Consider the following 20,162-nt stretch of genomic DNA (forward strand, 5'->3'; position numbering starts at 1 on the left):
GCACACCAACCACAGGTGCATACAAGCATACAAACTCAAAATACCTCAGTTACATACATTTTTACATACAGACATTTTTGTGTGTTTTATGGGTTTCAGGGATGTTTGGATAACTATAAATAAGTTCACATGTTCACTTTTCTAGAAAATATTTAGCTATTAGATCTATTTAAATGCTTCAGTTTGACTTCATATTATAATAATATAATATTCAAACAAATTGAAGCATTTAAACTGATATCATTTCAGTTTTTTATATTATATTTTATTATATTATAAGCCTAATAAAGAACTGATCTCACAAGGGTATTGTTTAGGGATCTTGCTATTAAAAAGTTAGAAAATCCCCAATAAAGAAAATCTTGGAAATTCATAAGCAATAAACAAACATTTAATTTTGTTGGTTTAATGCTGCCTGTAGCATATACTTGACTGCACAAAAACACCTTATGGTTGTCCCAAACCATCTCGGTCTGACTTCTTAATTTGTTTCATATTATATTATATCATTATAAAGAATTGAACAACTGTCCTGCGGGGGATTTTTTAATTAAATAAAATTTCTTGGTAAAGTCTTGGTTAAAAAACAGGGGGAAAAAACAGGTAACCTAAAATGTGCTTAATTAAAGACTTCTGACTGCTTGTTTTAAAAAATATGATTTAATTTATCACTAAGTTACATCAAGGGTCAAATACATTAGAAATGGCACATTAAAGTTATAAGTTACAACTGCATGATGAAACCATTTATTGTGTTTACACGCTGTACAGGTCTGGTATAAATAATGTTTTACTCAGTTGGCCAAAATGTCTGCCCAATGGAGAAAATTTTGCTCAGCAAAAAAAATTATTAGAGGGAACATTGCACGGTGTCCAGGGTAATGTCGGCATTCCGCCACGAAGGATTAACCACATCCAACAGGAGTAACTGTTGACGCAAGAGAAAGTTGTCTGAAAGGGATGCACGACATATCGGTATTGGCTAATATATGTTCATTTTTTAATGTTATGCTTATTGGCTGATAAGAAAACGTATCACTTCAGATGCGCACTGTTCGCCATGATGGTTTTGAATTTCTTTAAATACGATTGGAATCACTTCGAAAAAGAAAATACAGTTAAGTGCAACATGTGCAGCACAAATCTGTCATATAGGCTACATACAATTATAAAGAAAACACTACTGTAAAAGAATGTGAATTCTTTGTACGGCCATGTTATAGAACGTTAGTCGCTAGTGCTTTCACAGCCTTTTGTTTTGTGCAATTGAAAGTTGTAGTATTATGTTTATTTTGTGTATATATATCTGATTTATCTCATATAGGATGTGTTTGGTTAAGTTAATTAACGCGGTAATAAAGCACTTCAGTTTATCGGTGATCATGTTTAGTAATAGCGCATCAGCTCAAATGAGAAGGGTCTGTCTGCGTCCCGCAGTACTACAAACCCTGTAGTACCCCCTTTCTTCCCCTGAAGAAACAAGCATGGATGTCATTGACTTAATCTTTTGAAGTATATGATTTAATATTTTATGTATGAAATGTTTGAAAGACGAGATTATGTTTCTTACGAATCTTAAGAAATAACTCTAGTAATAAAACAAAATACATTATACTATCAAATTCATAGAGACTCATGGTAATTATAACTAACCTAGCACATAACTTAGTTCAAGTTCACTTGTGCATTCGCATCACTTTGTGCAGATATAAGTTGCAATATTATGTTTATGTTGTATTAATATCTGATTAATCTCATATAGGATGCATTTCGTTGAGCTAATTAACCCGCTAACAAAGTGCTTCAATTTCCCGGTGCTCATTCAGCTCTTCAGCTTAATCGCACAAAGCTCAAACAGCAGTGCTGTTATTTGAAACAGTAATATTCATTTTAGATTTTTCTTTTTCAAAAACATTGATGCATTATTAATAATAACTATCACTTTTATTTTTCTCCTATTATTTTCATCGACAATTTGGTTTAATTAAAATCACTCCATTATTGTCAATGTGTGTCAATTGTCATGCATTTTGATTCTTTATACCTAAGTAATTTTGTCCAATGACCTGTTTGCATTATTTATTTATTTGTAAGGCAATCTTTTCCTTTTTGATAAAGAAAGTTGTCCATATGAGTGTAAAATTAATTTTAAAACACTGGTTCAAACTAGGCTACAGTGCTGTATATGTTTGATTTATGTTGAAGTGCTTGAGACATGGATTTTAAACCGATAAATATATTGGTTATCGGCTTTCAAATATAAAGAATTAGTGGTTATTAGTATCTGCCAAAATTGACACATCTGTGCATCCCGAGATGCCGGATACTAACCCGTATTGTATCAAAAAAACAAAGCTGCCCAAATCACTGCAGAACTAAATGCGCACCACGACTCTCCTGTTTACACCAAAACTTTTTTTGTTTGGAGCTCCACAGGGTCAATATTCATGGTCAAACCTTTGGTCACTCATGCCAATGCCAAATATAAATTTCAATAGTGCCAGCAGAGGAAATCTTGGACTGTGGACAATGTAAAACATGTATTGTTCTGTGATGAGTCCACCTTAACTGTCTTTCCCACATCCGAGAGAGTTACAGTAGCTATGTTTCCATCCAAAGTTGCGAATTTAACTTATGCGCAAAATTGGAACATCACATCAAACATTTGAGAATAAAGCACCATTTCCAGTCGAAGAGAACAAAAATCGTGACTTCCTGATAAACTGGTGCTAAATATCACTAAGAAAAGTAGAAGAAGCCACTGTATATTGTTAGGGGGTAACAGTTTAGGACCCAAACACCAGATGTTTGAAAGAAGACCCGGAGTCAGAATTATAACAAACTGAAGAAAAGTTTTACTTTGCCGTTTCATCAGCAGAAGTCAGCTTCAAGACTCACACAGGAGTTTGTAGGCCGCCCCGCTTACAGTTACAAAGATCACGGCAGTTATACCCTACACCAAGGTCTAAGCTACGTCCTTGCTTCAGGTTGCAGTTTCTGATTGGCTAATACATAGATAAACATAGTAATTTTCCACACATATACAGATAGACTGAAGCATATATCCATCGATTATGCGGCTGACACTTGGACCCTGAAGTTAGGCACGTCATGACCTTCCAGGTCGCAGATTTGGGTTGCTGGTCGCCAGCATGTCCAGAACAACAACTCAGTCAATCTACAATAATGCCAGTGGTTCCTTAACCTGTAGCCAAGAAGACTAACACACACAGCTTTTCCAAGGTTGGATTTGGCCAGGCTCTAACAATAAACAGGGGAGTCCTCTCAAAACATCAAGATAATACATTATTTCTCTCAAGGAGAGCTACACTTTAGTCTGACTGGAAAGTAAGGCTTTAACAAAGAAATGGTCCCTTAAACTATTGGCTTCAATGACCCCTATATGTTTTAACACATTGAAGACCTTTCTCAAACACAAAACAAGTCCATATTTCATTTCTGGAAGCCGGGCTAAATAAGCAAACACTGTTACTGCATTCAGATATCAAATACAGACATTAAAGAATACCTGTTCTAATTAAAAAATAACATTTCAGTAATCACACTGGTAACTTCTATGACAAAGTAAAATCTCCAGAGAAGTCATTCAACTTCAAGGAACAAGGAAACATATTGATTAATACTATAATCACTCATATACACATTGAAGCAGCAGTGCATTCCAGAATCCACCCCCTTCAATATATATATTTTTCATATATAATAAATTACTTGCGTCTCAGAGCGCACAGACAAAACACAATAAACGGGTTATCTTGCTTTTGGAAGCGGATGCCTGCTTTTTGGGAATGCAGTCTTGTAAGACAGTTCTGGGAGGTAATTATACCGAATCAATTTGATGACAGACTTTGCTAAGTCATTTCAGAACAACCAAAACAGTTTTTCAGATGCTGTGCTACGAGATCGGTCCGCTGGTTGGTCCAGTTATGCCGTCCCATCGCAAAGTCATATGATTTTTTTAAATATATTTACATCGAGGAATTTATGTGGTAAATGAGTTTCCATCGTAGTTTATGCGCACATTTTCTTTTCGGATAATTATTTTTATCCGACTCACATGAGCGTTTTTTCCAGCAGTTTTTGGAGCATTTTTAAAATATATGTGCATCTTGGTGTTTCGTTTCCATCCAGTAGTTTTTGATACAATATACCAAAATGCGCATAAAAATAGGTGGAAGGAAACAGCTAGTGTAGATAAGCCCCCAAAAAAGCTTACCACCCTGACTGTTGCATGCAATTTTTTACTTTTCTTGTAAACCTTGTAAAATGGGAATTTGAGGATAATACAAGAACAGTGAAGGAAAAAGAAACGCTGTCGTTCTGGAAAACACTTGCTTGGTGATGTTTGCATCTAGACAAGGTTGGATATATCCAGGTCAATAAAATCCTCACTTGAGGATAGTCTATCTGCTGCGTAAACCACAGCCCACGCACAATGTTCCAGCTCACTAAAATGTCACTTTGATTTAAATTACGGATACTTTCGTTTCTTTCCCAACAAACCCTTTTTTTGATTTGCTGAAATTGTTCAAAACTGTGTTTCATTTGCAGACATTAAAGGTAAAAGAAGATTAGCATCAATAATTCTTTTCACAGAGTTTGCTATCTGTTCTTGCAGTTGCTCCAGTTCTTTGTCAGGGTTTGTGTGTGCGAGTGAGAGACACACACAGTAGGGAACACCTCTTAGACCCCAATGGGCACCCGACTGATACCTAAGGTCAAAGGTCATGAGAAACATACAGAACAAAAGAGCTCTTGTGCGCAGTGAGAGACAAGTGAGCGCTCACAGTGTGTAAGTCTGTGTGTGTGGTACTAGAGACAGAGGATTGACAGAGTTTGTGCACAGAGACACGGACCTAGACATGTTCACTTTGAATGAAAGGTTGAACCAATGAAAAGTGGCAAAGAAGGACAAAGGCAAGAAACAATTTACTGAAGGTAACAATATCCGGCCACCCTCAGGCCATTGACCCACACACACAATTATTTTATTTTTTTAAATCACCATTTAATAATTTCCCCATTCCACCATTTAATCAGTCCCAACAATTTTGACCCATAAATTTCCATGACTTTTCCATACATTTATGATTACTGGATAAGATTAACACAAATCGGTTTAACTGGTTCATTTTGAGTTAATTTGAATTTGAATGATTTTTTAAATTATTATTAGTGTTATTGAATCAATTAGTAGTAGTATTGAATCAATTATTAGCTTGAATATATTTTTTAATATATTTTTTTAAATCATTCAGACCAATTCCCAAATGAATCATTCAAACTTATATGATTTATGAGTGGGGTTTTTTCCAGTTATTTTCTGTGAATAGTTTGCACTGATTCACAAATCAGTCTGAATGATTAATTTATAGCGAATCAATCAAAATTTTTGTATTTTTAATTCATTCAGACTGATGTGTGAATCAGTTCAAACAATTCACAGAAAATAACTGGAAAAAAAACCAATCATATACAGTTGACTTTACTGTACCCAAGAGCAATTTTAACCAATTGAAATTTTTAGAGCAAAGAATACCTAGAAAATTTGTAAATTTTAAATTTGATACATTTCATGAGCTTTTATTCATTTCCATGACTTTTCCAGGATTGCTTTCTTTTTGAAGAGAACCCTGAGCAACAGAACAACAGACAGTGCTGGTGTAGTGAACACAAGACCTAAAAGACAGTGGAGAAGACCAGGGACCGTATTCACAAAGAATTTCATCTAACCACTAAGAGCTAGGAGTTTTAACTAATTATTTTTTTTCAGTGCCCAAATACAGAGCCAAAGCTGTATTACATTTTTCTTTACCTTTCCTTTCTATTTTACAATTATTAGCACACACATTCATTCAGCCTGAGAACAGAGTATGGCATGTGACCCTGAGTTGTCTCATAGCCGTGGGGGTCGCTTGAGCAATTGAAAGATGTTCACCTTTGATGGCTAAGCTATCTATAGTCATTCAATTAGCGTCACCTGATGCACTTGTATTGTTGAGATTCATGCCACAGACTGTGCGATTTGGGCAATCCTAAAAGATCATAACAAATCACACTGTACGACATGGATCCAATAAACTTGAGTACTACGACATGCATGTAGACTGTACGATGATGACACCTATTGAAACGTAGGCTACAACACAAGTTAGTATAGAAGAATAAAACGTCATCAGTATGCACTAGTGGTAAACAAATAAAGCCAGATGAATCACACTTTGGCAATTGTGGTTTTTATATGCGCTGTAAAAAAGAGGAGGAAGCAAAAGAGGAGAATATGGACGTGACGATGGCTAGGGATAAGAGGCCAACCTGGTATGCCAATTTTGTAAGTGGAGCTTGAGGTAAGTCGTTTTATGTTTTAGCACCGTCGTGTTGATCAATACGCCATTTTATGTTGCATTTTTATTGGCTAGTCACTAGATGTTGGTTGTAGCAGCAAAAACACTGTGAGATGTTCTGACACTCTTACATTAGTGTCACTCTGAAAATTATGGCAGGCTATCTTTGGTCGCAAGAGCGTGACAACGGCCGTCTTTGAACCGCTTTCATTGTACGATGTAGGACCACAGTTTAGGAGCCATGACCACAGAAATCGCCACGATTGGTCATCTTTCGTCTGGGACAGGCCAAAATTATACAATTTGTACTGGGCATAACAGGAAATGGTTAAAGGTTCAATATGTAAGAATTTTGTATCAAAATATCCAAAAACCACTTGCACAGTGTTACATTTTTTTTTCAATTATGTACTTACATTATCCTAAATGCTTCCAAGAATTTGTAAATTCAGAGAAATTCACAATCTTAAATAGTGCCCGTCCCTTGTCACTTGTCGCCTGTCACTGACGCAATATCCACGTTATCCCTGGTTTCCGCTTGTCCTGCCATAATAACCATGGCGACAGATGTGGACAACTGCATATTGTTTAGCGGCACTCTCACGCTGTTGTTGTTTCGTTCAAACATTATGGATCATGGCAAGCAGACTTTGGAACAAAAGGAGAACTTAAACGAGGATATCGGCGTGCCGTTTTCGCGATGCCGAGAGCTTTGCGGCAAAACTAGCTTACTGCTAGTCTCATATAGCCAACAAACTAACACATAGAATAACATTATCACTTTCAACACACTCAAATGCAGTTTAGCATGATAGTGTAGCGTTAGACCAAGTGAAACAGCGCTGCGTTACCTCACAAGTTTAATTTGTCAAATAAACTGACTTGTGTGAGTAGTAATTCAGCACTTGCGGCTAGTTCGGTAGAATGAAATGTCATTATTCCTTTATATCCGCGGGACTCGCGTATGGCGCTGATATCTGTCTCTCATTAGCAATCGCGCCCAGATTCATACCACAGTCATGTTATGAATGTTTTCACTCATCCATAAACATTATTAGATCCATCGGCATGACGACAAGTTCCATGATTCCGCTAATCACTGCCTCATCAATCTACGCCTTTGTTATTGTAAGAGGTTAGCGACCCCTAGCGGTGAAAACATTTTGTAGCTTTAAAGGAACACTTCGACTTTTTGGGACTTTAGCTTATTCATCATATCCCTCAGAGTTAGATAAGTCCATACAGACCTTTTTCATCTCCGTGCGTGCTGTAAGTCTGTTTGACGCACCCACCGCTAGCCTAGCTTAGCACAAAGACTGGATGTAAATGGCTACAGCTAGCATACTATTCCCAATAAGTGACAAAATAACGCCAACATTTTCCTATTTACATGTTGTGATTTGTATAGTCACAGTGTGTACAAATAACAAGGTCATATGAGACACAGCCATTTTTTAAACGTTTAAATACTGGGAACTATTTTCTCAGAAGGCGAAGCACTGCTACTTGGGCGGAGTGATTAGCGCAGCACCCGAGAAGCGCCGTGGTGAGGAGCAAAGAGTTCGCTCAGAGTCAGCAATTACTGGATAGTAAATGCAAAGTTTACAATCATGGGTGTTCGCTGTATTGTAAAGAGCTGCGACAATAAACAGGGGAGACCAGATAATACCATGATGTTTCATAGAATTCCAACCAAAAAATGCTGACCTGATGAATCAATGGCTACTTACATTTTACATTTACATTTATTCATTTAGCTGACGCTTTTATCCGAAGCGACTTACAATTGCTATATATGTCAGAGGTCGCACGCCTCTGGAGCAACTAGGGGTTAAGTGTCTTGCTCAGGGACACATTGGTGTCTCACAGTGGATTCGAACCCGGGTCTCTCACACCAAAGGCATGTGTCTTATCCATTGCGCCACCACCACCCCTCGCCACCACCACCCCTTGCTCTGGATATAGATCCAAACACACCTGTAGACATCATCAATGACTATCGCGTTTGCTCAGAACATTTCACTGAGGACGACTATTTTGAAAAAATGGAATTTGCCACACGGACCATGAAACGTGTGCCGAAGGATACGGCCATCCCATCGATAGTAAAGACAGGACAAAGTGGATCACCTGCGGCTGCGGTAAGTGTTCCGTTATGTTTTTAGATGACTAACGTATGCCTACTGTTACAGTGCCATTAGCTAGATGTAATGTAACCTTAGTGACACTATTACATGAATAGGGTGCTCACTACTATTACAGTTGTTCCCGGGCTCCATGTATCCCCTGTAATGTTAGTATTGTGTTGTCACAAACGCGCTCTATCGCCTCAGTAACAAATAAGCGGCGCTAAAGGTAACTTTCAGGACTGTAGCCTTCAACTTGCTAATGAATTGGAGGGGGGGGGGATGGGCAGTTTTCATTTTTGAGAAACAGTGACCTTGTTTGTGAAATAGTAGGCAATGTCCCGTTCTGATTCTCCCCTCAACCTCAGTCTGTTCGGTATCTTGTCTATCAGCTTCCAAAGTTTGTAACTCGTCGTCTGTGTATTCTGGCTCAAAACGATATGGTTCTGGATCTTGGTTTGATACCAAATAAAAATCCTCTGACAATTCCTCAAAGTCAGCCATGATCACGAATCACGTTCGCCACTAGCTAGTTAGTCACATTGGTTTTGTTGACGGAACGGCGCTTCTCGGGTGCTGCGCTAATCACTCCGCCCAAGTAGCAGTGCTTCGCCTTCTGAGAAAATAGTTCCCAGTATTTAAACGTTTAAAAAATGGCTGTGTCTCAAATGACCTTGTTATTTGTACACACTGTGACTATACAAATCACAACATGTAAATAGGAAAATGTTGGCGTTATTTTGTCACTTATTGGGATTAGTATGCTAGCTGTAGCCATTTACATCCAGTCTTTGTGCTAAGCTAGGCTAGCGGTGGGTGCGTCAAACAGACTTACAGCACGCACGGAGATGAAAAAGGTATGTATGGACTTATCTAACTCTGAGGGATATGATGAATAAGCCAAAGTCCCAAAAAGTTGAAGTGTTCCTTTAAGTATGTCTCTCTGCACCAGCCCAACACCTTCCCTCAGTGTTATAAAGCTAACCATAAGTCCTTTTGTCCTTTCCAGCTGTGCTGTCATGTATTACAGAACAACTGAACTTCCTGATAATTAAAAAAAAAAAAAATTATATAAACTGTAAGCTATCAATGAGATGGTCCAAAACAGCTAAAAAATACACACATAAAAATTGGCAAAAACAAGTTCTATTATATCACTATTTTATCAGTACTTCTTAATATTGAATGAATTATAAGTAGCTGTTCTTTTTGTCAGCTCAATGAATAATGGAATTAAGCAGGGCGTATTTTGTACCATGATCACCAATAAGACAGCATCACAGGGTCCTGACCCCTGAATTCTTTGACCTATCACAGTCTACTGGTTTGGAGGTCACTGTGGGTAACGCCAAGATAGGCTATAATACTTAAAAGAACGCTACTTAGCTGGCACACCTGCCATCTTTACATTCATCTTTTGCCCTGAAACATTAAAGGTGCACTCAGTATTTTGGTTATTGTAAGTAGTTTTGGTAACAAGTAAAAAAAAAAAAAAAAAAAAAAGTATTTTTTGTCCCTGATATTCATTACAGTAGTTTTGGACTATACAGTTGCCTCAGTGTCCCTCATTGTTGTATATATTTAGATGTTTAGATTTAGATGTATTTTAGAGTCACATCCTGCCATCTAGTGGCTAATAAGAGTATTTCATGCATCTGCAATAGTGAATGAATGGTTCATTAAAATGGAAATTCTGTCATTATTTACTGACACTCATTGCTCAAACCCTTATGCTTTTATCTATTCCTATGAAACTTTTTTTTATATATTTTTTATATTTTAATAATTCTCACACATGGTCCAAAAATAACAAGATAAAATGTAAATTCAATGCTTTTGCGTTCTCTCACAAAAGTTTTGTGCTCCCCCAAGAAAGTTTTCATACTTTCGCAAAAGCAGTTTCCTTTAGGGACTCCATATACATACACAATCTCAAATGCATATCCATAACACTATAGTGCATAAATACACTAACTTCCTTGAGTGAGAGGACTTCTTTCCAGCATCGTCTTCAATGCCAAGTCTTCCATTAGTGTCACGGATGCAATCATGCAGCACACTTTCTCCTCTGCAAGGACACAGCAAGCAAGTCCTCATTGCTGCAAAAAAGCACAAAGATCCAAAGTACTAAAGACTGAAGTCTGAACACCCACCAAAAAAACACACAAAAAAAACAGCAGAATTCAACACAATGCACAAATACAGGTGCAGTACATCTTTCAACGCATACTTGCCCAGCTGCATCAACGGTTCAGTTGTTGTTGTTTTTAGATTAGATTAGATTGAACTTTATTGTCAGTTTGCAGAGTTCAAGTACAGACCCAAGGAAATGCAGTTAGCATCTAACCAGAAGTGCAAATAGCAACACTCTCTAGTGTATGAGGTAGAAAAAGTACATGCAAATGTGCAAAGAAAAGTGCACTTGGCAGTACAAATATAATGGGTTTCCATTCAACATTAATGCATTTCACACTAAGCTTGACACAACAGCATCATTTAAACATTAGATGATTTCATCAAACATGTGTATGTGTATAATGTATTCGAAAAGTAGAGTTTACCTGTTAGGGTCATGACAAAAATGAATATCAGGTCCAGTCAAAATTCTTTTAATGGCATTCAAATGAAAAATAAAAATCGGATGCTATCCGTCAATCGATGGCAAAACAATTGGCCCTTATTAACTTTTCCAAAATTTGCTATAGGCTATCAAATATTGTTAAACTACGGACTTCAACGATGGGCTCTTTTTATAAATGTACAAACTTGTCATGTTAAAGTTTTGTTAACAAATTAACATTATATTGCAAGCGGTACTGATTCCAGGCTTCAGAGAAGCTGACTGCGATGCTCCACCTCACCTGTGACCTGGCTAGTTTTGCCACCATTATTCTCGTGCTCGTGCACATAAACGTGTGACGTTTGCAGCGAACAGCCAATCCCGTGATAGATGCGCGCGCGGTTTATTTTTCCTCTCAAATTAAAAAGATCACATTTACACATAAATATGATTATTATGAACAAAATAAATAATGCATTAATAAATCAATAATCTGTTGATACGATTAATAATAATAAACATGATATAGCCAACTGATTATTAGAAAATCTCATTTAAACTTTAGTTTCAAAATGATTTTACCTATACAGGGCCCAACTCACCCTATCCAACAGGCAATACTGTACAGAGGAGACCCTTAGTAATTGCAAAAGCAATAGCAATGTAATTTTATTTGTTAGCATTAGCCTACCCTTTGCATGTCATTTCAGTGATTATATTGCAGTGTAATGTAAAGTGTGACAAAAAGAAAAGAAAAAAACTCTTCAGTGCAGGATGACAAAAGATTTATTTGCAAACATGCTTTACAAACGTTACGCATTAAAACAAGTCTTAAAATAAATGTCAACAAACATATTTAAAAAGGTAGCTTCATGGTGGAATGTCACATATGCTTTTGGAATCCTAATTCTATGTTTTTTTATGCTCTGAAATATGGTAGGCTATATGTTTTGTGCAGTTAGGCTATTTCATGTAATACTTTTCACTATGAAATGGTTCAATTTGCATTTTCTTCTTGTGCATGCAAGGATCAATTTTAAGCTGCTGAAATGTCCCAACATTAAATTTGAATAACTTTAACTAAATCAGATGACCTGAATGAAAGCATATATTGATAACTAAACATGACTCATCCCAGGGAGGACTAAACAACAATCAATAATATTAGCTAGTGATCTGTATTTTACCCTTGTTTTTCTACTATTTTGCATTTATATTTTGTACATTGTTTCCTCAGTCAATTATCAGAAAGGGTATATAAAACATCTCAGGAGTATACTCCCCAGAGAAAACAATGATTCATTAAAAAAAAAAAAAAAATGTAGCACTTTGGCTCATATTACACTTCATTTTCAAATAGTTAGAAGAAGTTGCACACATAGCATGCTTCTGAAAAATTATACAGTGACAACATTACCTCTCAGTGAATCAAACACGGCCTGGATCAGCTTTTGACAAGCTGTACGTTCAACCCCCTGTGGTAATACACACTGATACACATGATGGGGTAGTTGATGTTGCCATTTTTGGAAGAACAAGGATCTATGGTAGACATGTTGTAATGGCAGACAAGGGCAATTTAATAGGGTAATTATTTTTATAGGAGAACAGCATTTTCTTTTTCTAGCATATGCACACTCAACCACACCCACACACACTGGGATGACCAAATACAATTATTCATAAGATCACATAAAGTCAGCTGTGCTGAGATAAATGTCTCATTTAAATTCAGGAGTAGGAAGCATTTAGAAGGTTATGTGATACTGTTGAGCTGGAAAATGTCAAATAAATGAAGAAAGATTTGTCTCAGACTCCCTGTAATCTCAAATATTTGAAAGGAATAGTTCACCAAAAATAAAATTAAAAGAAAGAAAGGAAAAGAAAAGACAAATACTATCATCATTTACTCACACACATGTTCCAGTCTTGACTATTACTTTCTTCCATGGAAAACAAAATTAGAAATTTTGCATTGGTCACTATATGCGCTGGTCTCTATATGCAATTAAAATGAAATTCTCATAAAATAGGCTGAATGTGCAATAGTACTACTTAAAGTCTTCTCATGTCATACAATGATTTGTGTAAAACACAGGCCAAAGTTGATATTCACTGATTTCTTGCCCTTAGGTGGGCTGTTAACTGTAAATGCATCTGTATCGAGTTGAAAGATAGGCCTACAAGAAAGATACTGGTCATATGCAGTCACACTAGTCCTCATTTACTTTGATTATTTTGAAAAGAGTGGCCCAAATATATATAATTTTTTTATATATACACATGTACAAAAACATATTGAATGGATAGCTCTAAACTGTGAATGTAACAGAACGACTTAACACGGCTAAACCAGCAACAACTAACTTCATTTTGGATGTTTCCTATACATTTGCAATGTATTTTTAAATGCAATAAAGATTTTGGTTACAAAATAATTCGGCTTTGTGTCCCACAGAAGAAAGAATTTAATACAGGTTTTAAAAGACATTTTGGGTGAACTATCCCTTTAATAGTTCCGACATTCGTCCTCTGACAGCACTCATTTAGGCAAGAGATCAACTCTTAAACTAATAATAATAATAATAATAATAATAATAATATAAAATTAAATAAAAAAAAGTAACATCATAAACCTGTCAAAAACATATGGCAGATCTAACATTGTTCGCACACCCTTGGCATGTTTGGTCGAGCCTAACGTCTACATTTATCTTTAAGTAAATGGATTAGATCGGCACATATTGAAAACTATGCCAAAAATTCCATAAAGCTCTTTTGCCTGTGCCGTGCACTGCACACCTCATTGTGCATTCTCCTTATCATCATTAAATGTCAAACCATGGATGGGCTAAAATAGTTATGATGTTCAGGGAACACAGATGGCATATTACAGTAACCGTAACAGATATGCTTATGTAAGTGCTTGGAGTGGAGAAAAACACTGCATTATATAGTGATTTATATCGTAATTTGCTATGGCTTGATTTCTCTATATTCCAATAACAGGAAATAACAAACAAAAAAACCTGAAGCACCAACATTTTATCTTTACAACTATCTTATGAATATATAAATAAATGCAATTATAATTGTTCCATCTAAAGGTGAAACACATCAAATGGATTTTACTATGTTACTTAGTATATACAGACACGCTATGCATTAATGTACAATTCTTTACATTGTTGAAGCATTCTTTCCTGTTTGGTTTGATTTTTCAAGTGCTCAGAAAGTAAAGCTTGCCTTACAACAATGCGTTCCTTAACAGCTGCACATAACATTATTTAAGCTGCTGCTTAAGAAGTTGTAACCGTCTGTGGGCATTGTCTTCAAATGTTTGATGATGCCTTAGTAGGTTTATCATCTTCCGTTTTGCAAAATCGACCCTACATGCGAAAAGTGCGACAGTACACCTTTAAACTGTCTCCAAATAAGCCCTAACTAACAGTCCTCCCAATGTGTCCTATAGTTGCAAAGTGTTTAACAGTAGCAGCATGACCTCAAGGCACAGGACGAATGTGCTGTCCACCAAATCCATTTCTTAACTACTTTAAAGCTGCTTCTCAGTCTATCTGATTGCCAGATTATATTCTTGTGCTTTCAGGAGCTTGGTGAGTGGGCTTGTAGAAGGTGTAATTGGGAAATCTTGATGCAAGAGGTTGTGCATGTCTACTTGATTCACAGTGTACTAGGGCGAAATCTCGTTCCCCTACAGAGTCTAGTAAAATGGAGTTTACAAAGGGCGGAGACCCAACCCAAGTCCAGCAGCATCCATTTTGGAAGTGTTGGATGATGACTCTTCAACTTCGCACACTATTTCCTCCTCACTGAGGCAGGAAACCTGAGTTTATCATGTCTTTGAAGCTCTCAGATTTTTAGTTACTTCTGGGCTACAGTTGGAAGCAGGAGTTCTGCTGCAGCTTGAAGGGTGTTTGAGCACATGAAAATCTATCGCAAATATTACTACTTTTATGCTGTATATATTAAAACAGAGTCAATGAGGTGTACTGTAGCAGTGCAAGAACGTGGCTATGGAAGCATGAGCCTTTTATAGAGCTATAAAGCAGGTCTGTGATGATGTGACTTTAAGCTACGTCTCCGTTGCCTTTGGAGGAAGAGCATTGAAGGTAAAGTTGCAGCGCTTCTCAGTCCTGCAGCAGCGTTTCTCTCCAGTTAAAGCTGTGATTGGGTCCATGGGTGAGCGGCAGGATGGGCGGGTCCACAAGCTGCCAAACACCTGTCTCACCCATCTCTTCACAAGCACAAAAGCCTAAGTAAGGTATCTGTGAGAGAGAAATAGAAAGGGGGAGAAAATCTAGATTGTTTATTATATATATGTTATTGTTTATTTTATATATATATATATATATATATATATATATATATATATATATATGTATGTGTGTTATTTTATGTATATATATATATATTTATTTATATATATATATATCAAAATAAATAAGTATATTGATGGGGTTGGGAGATTTTTCATGTTTTTGAATGACTTTCTTATGCTCACCAATGCAGCATTTATTTAGTCAAAAATACAGGAAAACAGTATACTGTAAAATAGTACTACAATTTATAATAACTATTTTCTATTTTAATATATTTTACAATGTAATGCATTCTTCAGTGTCACGTGAATCATTCCAAGATGCTCTTTTGGACAAGAAACATTTCTTATTATCAATGCTGAAAATGGTTGTGCTGCTTAAGATTTTTGATGGATAATGGACTTTGCTGAATAAAAGTATTAATTTCTTGCAAAAAATATATATTCATAATTATATATATATATATATATATATATATATATATTTTTTTTTATTTTTTTTCACAATATTCACATCTGTAATGTATTTATACAAAAAAAAAGGGAGAAACAGAATATTTTTTAAAAAATGCAGAAGAGATCTGACCTTTCTGACCACTTGCACAAAGTCTTTAGAGTTCTGTGGGGTCAGACCCTGTATCTGCCTCGTACAAGCCTCAAGAGAGGAAGCATGGGCCACAATCAGCACTGTATTTCCTGTTGGACACCAGTACAACATGGTAAATATAAAACTTCTTGAAGCATAAGACATTTAGAGCAGTAGAGATTCAAACAAACAAACAAAATATATATTAGCAAAAGTAGCCGCACTCATCATGACCTACCCAGGTTATTGCACTCTGACAGAATTTCACGAGTCACTTGGAAGCTGCGACTGATGTAAGTTTCATAGGACTCAGACACGGCCAGTTTACTGATGGGTATATGAGGTCTGCAGGGGAACAAGGCAACTTAATAATTCCATTCACTACAGGAAGTTATTTATGAAATCAAATGGAGCCATAAAACGATAAATAATGCTATCAAAAAGCAACATTAAAATCAAAAAGTGTAGCAACAAAGGATGGATAGTACATTGATGTCTAATAAAATACCTGTACGTTGTATCCACACTAAGGTTAGCAGCTGCCAGGTCTGCAGGAGGGATCCAGGCGGGTAATGAGGTTCCCGACACCCATTTAGTCCACTCAAACAAGCCCGGCTCAACTCTGATCTTAGTCTTGCCATCCTTTTGAAGACCTGAGACATACAGTCCATAACAGCGAATGAGGCACATGGGAAAAATTGCTTTATGGATGTAAATGGGCATGGCTAAAAAAAGTAGAAACCAATTAATGAAGAAACAAAAGAAAGATGAAAGAGCGACGTAGGTGCTATTTTACCTCTGAGGATATTATGAGCTGTTTGCACACAGCGCAGAGAAGGAGAACAGTATACAAAGTCTACCACTGAATTACTTTCTAGAAGAGCCTCCCCTGTGAAACAAATCACACATAAACTCATGCTAGTGCAGGTAGTGGGGCAGAAATGGCACCTTTAATGCCATTATAATATAAAATAGAAAGGAATTCATGTGATCTTGCTCTTAATGTGTATTTAACAATAATGAAGGACTGACCAACTAGCCGAGCCTGCGTTGATCCGAACACAGTGATAGGGCAGTCCTTATCATAGTCCCTGTACCCCCCACTCCTCGCTGGGAGACTCGGCGGCATATTGAGGTTTGAACGCACATACCGACCTGCTCAATATACACAAACATAGACAAATGAGTACACATAAACATTAACATTTTGGCCAATAAATTTCCTTCTGGATATAGTATATATATTTGTCGATTTATAGCTGATGAAATATTTTAGAGCTTAATATAGCAGTTACATTTTAAAACTCGCTGAAATATAACCAGCTTTTTCCTGCTTGTGGGAACAACTACAAAGAACTGTTTTGGAAAATTGAAAATCAGACCTTTGGCATCAAAGCACTGAGTGATCCAGTGTTTCCCAAACACTACGTCCATTCTCTCACCATGGCGACACACAAACAACGTTCTCTTAGGCAACCGAGACTGATTGGGTCGTAGAACCTAAAACAAATCATTTTGAATAAAACATTATACATGAAAAAGCTTTCATATTCTGTCACATTAACACAAGATCTTAAAGTCAGGCATTGCTAAAGACAAAAAAGAAGGAAAACGCCCCATCACCGGGAATTATTATTAATAAAAAAAAAATTTGATCAAATTAATAAAGATATCTTATATTGCAATAATACATTCTATTGTACTGTAAAATAAAAAGTATGAGTATTTCATCATGATAAAAATATTTTATATTGTAATATAATATGTTATAATATAGGTACTAATATAATTGTTATTATTCTTATTAATAACAATGAAAATAATAATTATTATCATTTTTATTTAGTTTTTATTTTAATTTACAGAACAACAGTAAAATTACAATACAAACATTTATGGTTGTCTTAATTTCTTTGCTTTCAAACGTTAAACCGTTGAGCTTTTATTTTGCCGGTAAACCACAGGGAGACCTTTTCGCTTCTCTTTGTTGACAACATCAGATAAACGATTCTCATGACATTTGGGAAGTTGGTTGGCTCATGTTGCGCTTTGAACCCTGGCTAACATGCTACGGGTGTCCCGCAGATGGCACCGTGAGCTTGTGCAACGCTGTCAGAATGTGCAAGAAGTAAATTAATTTGAAAACGTAACATTTTGCAGTTCATTTAACAACTGTTTAAAGGAGTGATGACATGCGAAACCAAATTTGCCTCGATCATTTGGCATATAAGAGGTCTTTGTACCATTAAAACTTTCTGCAAGTTTCCTCCCTTTTATAAAAGCAGCATTTGTTTAATCAATCTCCAAATACGGCTCATTGTGGATCTTATGGGGCAAGATGACATCACCTAGATCCAATCGTTTGCATATGACCGCCTCCAGCGCCATTTCCCGATTTCAATCATCATACAGTAAAAAGCACCATCCCTGATAAGTGTTTTACCTGCATAGGCTGACATATGACGCTAAGACCGGAGGCATCCAATGGCATGGGGTCGTCAAGGAGACGATCATCCAAGTGTGGGTCAAAAAACATCCCACCCATTGCACCTCTGATATTGGTTGGGAGGGTTCCATTAAGGAAAGAGAAAGACCTGAAAAAAGGAGATAATGAGATGGAGGTAAAGAGATGCAGATTCTTTTAGATCTAGCATACTGTCATCATTAGAGCTCGACATTAAACTACTCTAAACTTTTTTTTTTTTTGAAAAAAAAGTATCTCAGCAAGGCTGCATTTATTTGGCTAAAAAACAAAGATATTGTGAAATAGTATTACAATTTAAAATAACTGCTTTCTATTTTAATATATTTTAAAATGTAATTTATTTCTGTGATGACAAAAAGCTGAATTTTAGGGAGCCATTCATTCAGTCTTCACCATCAAATCATTCTAATGTCTTGCTCAAAAACATTTCTCGTAATTATCATCATTCATTTTTGTGGAAACTGTGAATTATTATGTTTCAGGATTCTCAGATGAATAGAAAGTTAAAAAGAACAGCATTTATTTGAAATAGACATCTTTTGTCACATTTTAAATGGCTTTACTGTCACATCAATTAAAAGCATCATTGCTGAACTGAAGTATTCACTTCTTTCATATTTTTTTTTTTTTACTGATCTCAAACTTTTGACCGGTAGTCTGCAATCAGCTTTAGTTACTTCATGATCCATCTTACCCATGAAAGACCCAAGTGTCACACTCGTCTGCCCTACTGACGTAATTTTCTGGCAGTAGCCCAGATAACCCTGTGCTCATCGAGGTCCCGTAGACCCAGCCCTCACTGGCAGTGGTCTGTTCTATAGACGACATGAAGATGAAGTCACTGGGCACCAGCTCCAGTTCATCATCATTCTGAGGCACGTAAGGGTACATCACTCGCAGGGTCTTAAAACAAAGAGACAGAAAGTTACAAATCCACCAAAGCCAAAAAAGTCAGTATATGATAACATAATTATTAATTAGTAATCTTTTAACATTATAATTAAATATATCAGTGTTCAAAGTATTAACCTATATAGATACCAATTACATTGTACTATAAAATGTATCCATCTAACTTAATTATATTTTATAAATTATTAATATATATTTTAGAAATTATTAATATAGTTGTACAGATACATATTAATGTAGTGATAATGGTATATTTTATTTTCTATAGATTACTTTCTGTAGCAAATATTTGGCATCAACAATGGTAAATGATATGCTAAATAATGGTCAATATTCTTAAAACATTATATTCTTTGGGGTGTATTTAGCAAAAGAAACAATGGATGACAATCAATAGACTACCTCATGATTGGCAAATCGGATGTCTCTTGAAAAGAGGACGGCTTGCCAATCACAGCACAAGGTTATGTCTACACCTTTAGCAAGTTTTTCTAATGATGCATGATGATTGGTTTGGAAGTGGTAGGCCAGAGTTACATGAAGCTGCTTCTTATGGGTCTCCACATGAACATCTGGAGAGAGAGAATGCACATTATTTTACATTGCAACCCCATTGGCAATGCAAATATCAGTTTTTTTTTTTTTTTTTTTTATGCCAGAAAAGAACACTAAAATTTTAATTGAACTAAATAAGGAAGAAAGGTAGCAACAAAGAAAGAAAATCAAGATTATTGTTCCACAGTGTCATCATCGGTAGCAATAACAAATGAACACATTTAAACACACACA

General features: G+C 36.1%; 2 protein-coding genes across 2 annotated transcripts in view; both read right to left on the bottom strand.

Moving 5' to 3' along the window:
• Positions 1 to 10,629, bottom strand: part of LOC309498603 (uncharacterized protein) — a 103,425-nt gene extending 92,796 nt beyond the window's left edge. Inside the window, exon 1 of the transcript XR_014205991.1 lies at positions 10,467 to 10,629. The gene's annotated coding sequence lies outside the window, so the exon portion shown is untranslated. The remainder of the gene's footprint in view (positions 1 to 10,466) is intronic.
• A 1,190-nt stretch (positions 10,630 to 11,819) lies between these two features.
• Positions 11,820 to 20,162, bottom strand: part of ubash3ba (ubiquitin associated and SH3 domain containing Ba) — a 29,118-nt gene continuing 20,775 nt past the window's right edge. The window contains exons 5-14 of the mRNA XM_082169415.1: positions 19,776 to 19,945; positions 19,156 to 19,364; positions 18,420 to 18,570; positions 17,359 to 17,476; positions 17,009 to 17,131; positions 16,773 to 16,865; positions 16,485 to 16,629; positions 16,215 to 16,321; positions 15,977 to 16,086; positions 11,820 to 15,337 (exon numbers count right to left, since the gene is read on the bottom strand). Coding sequence (XP_082025541.1) covers positions 15,200 to 15,337; positions 15,977 to 16,086; positions 16,215 to 16,321; positions 16,485 to 16,629; positions 16,773 to 16,865; positions 17,009 to 17,131; positions 17,359 to 17,476; positions 18,420 to 18,570; positions 19,156 to 19,364; positions 19,776 to 19,945 — 1,364 coding nt within the window. The 3' untranslated portion in view covers positions 11,820 to 15,199. The remainder of the gene's footprint in view (positions 15,338 to 15,976; positions 16,087 to 16,214; positions 16,322 to 16,484; positions 16,630 to 16,772; positions 16,866 to 17,008; positions 17,132 to 17,358; positions 17,477 to 18,419; positions 18,571 to 19,155; positions 19,365 to 19,775; positions 19,946 to 20,162) is intronic.

This window comes from Leuciscus leuciscus (assembly GCF_965113295.1).
Source record: "Leuciscus leuciscus genome assembly, chromosome: 5".
In the NCBI taxonomy this organism is placed as follows: domain Eukaryota; kingdom Metazoa; phylum Chordata; class Actinopteri; order Cypriniformes; family Leuciscidae; genus Leuciscus; species Leuciscus leuciscus.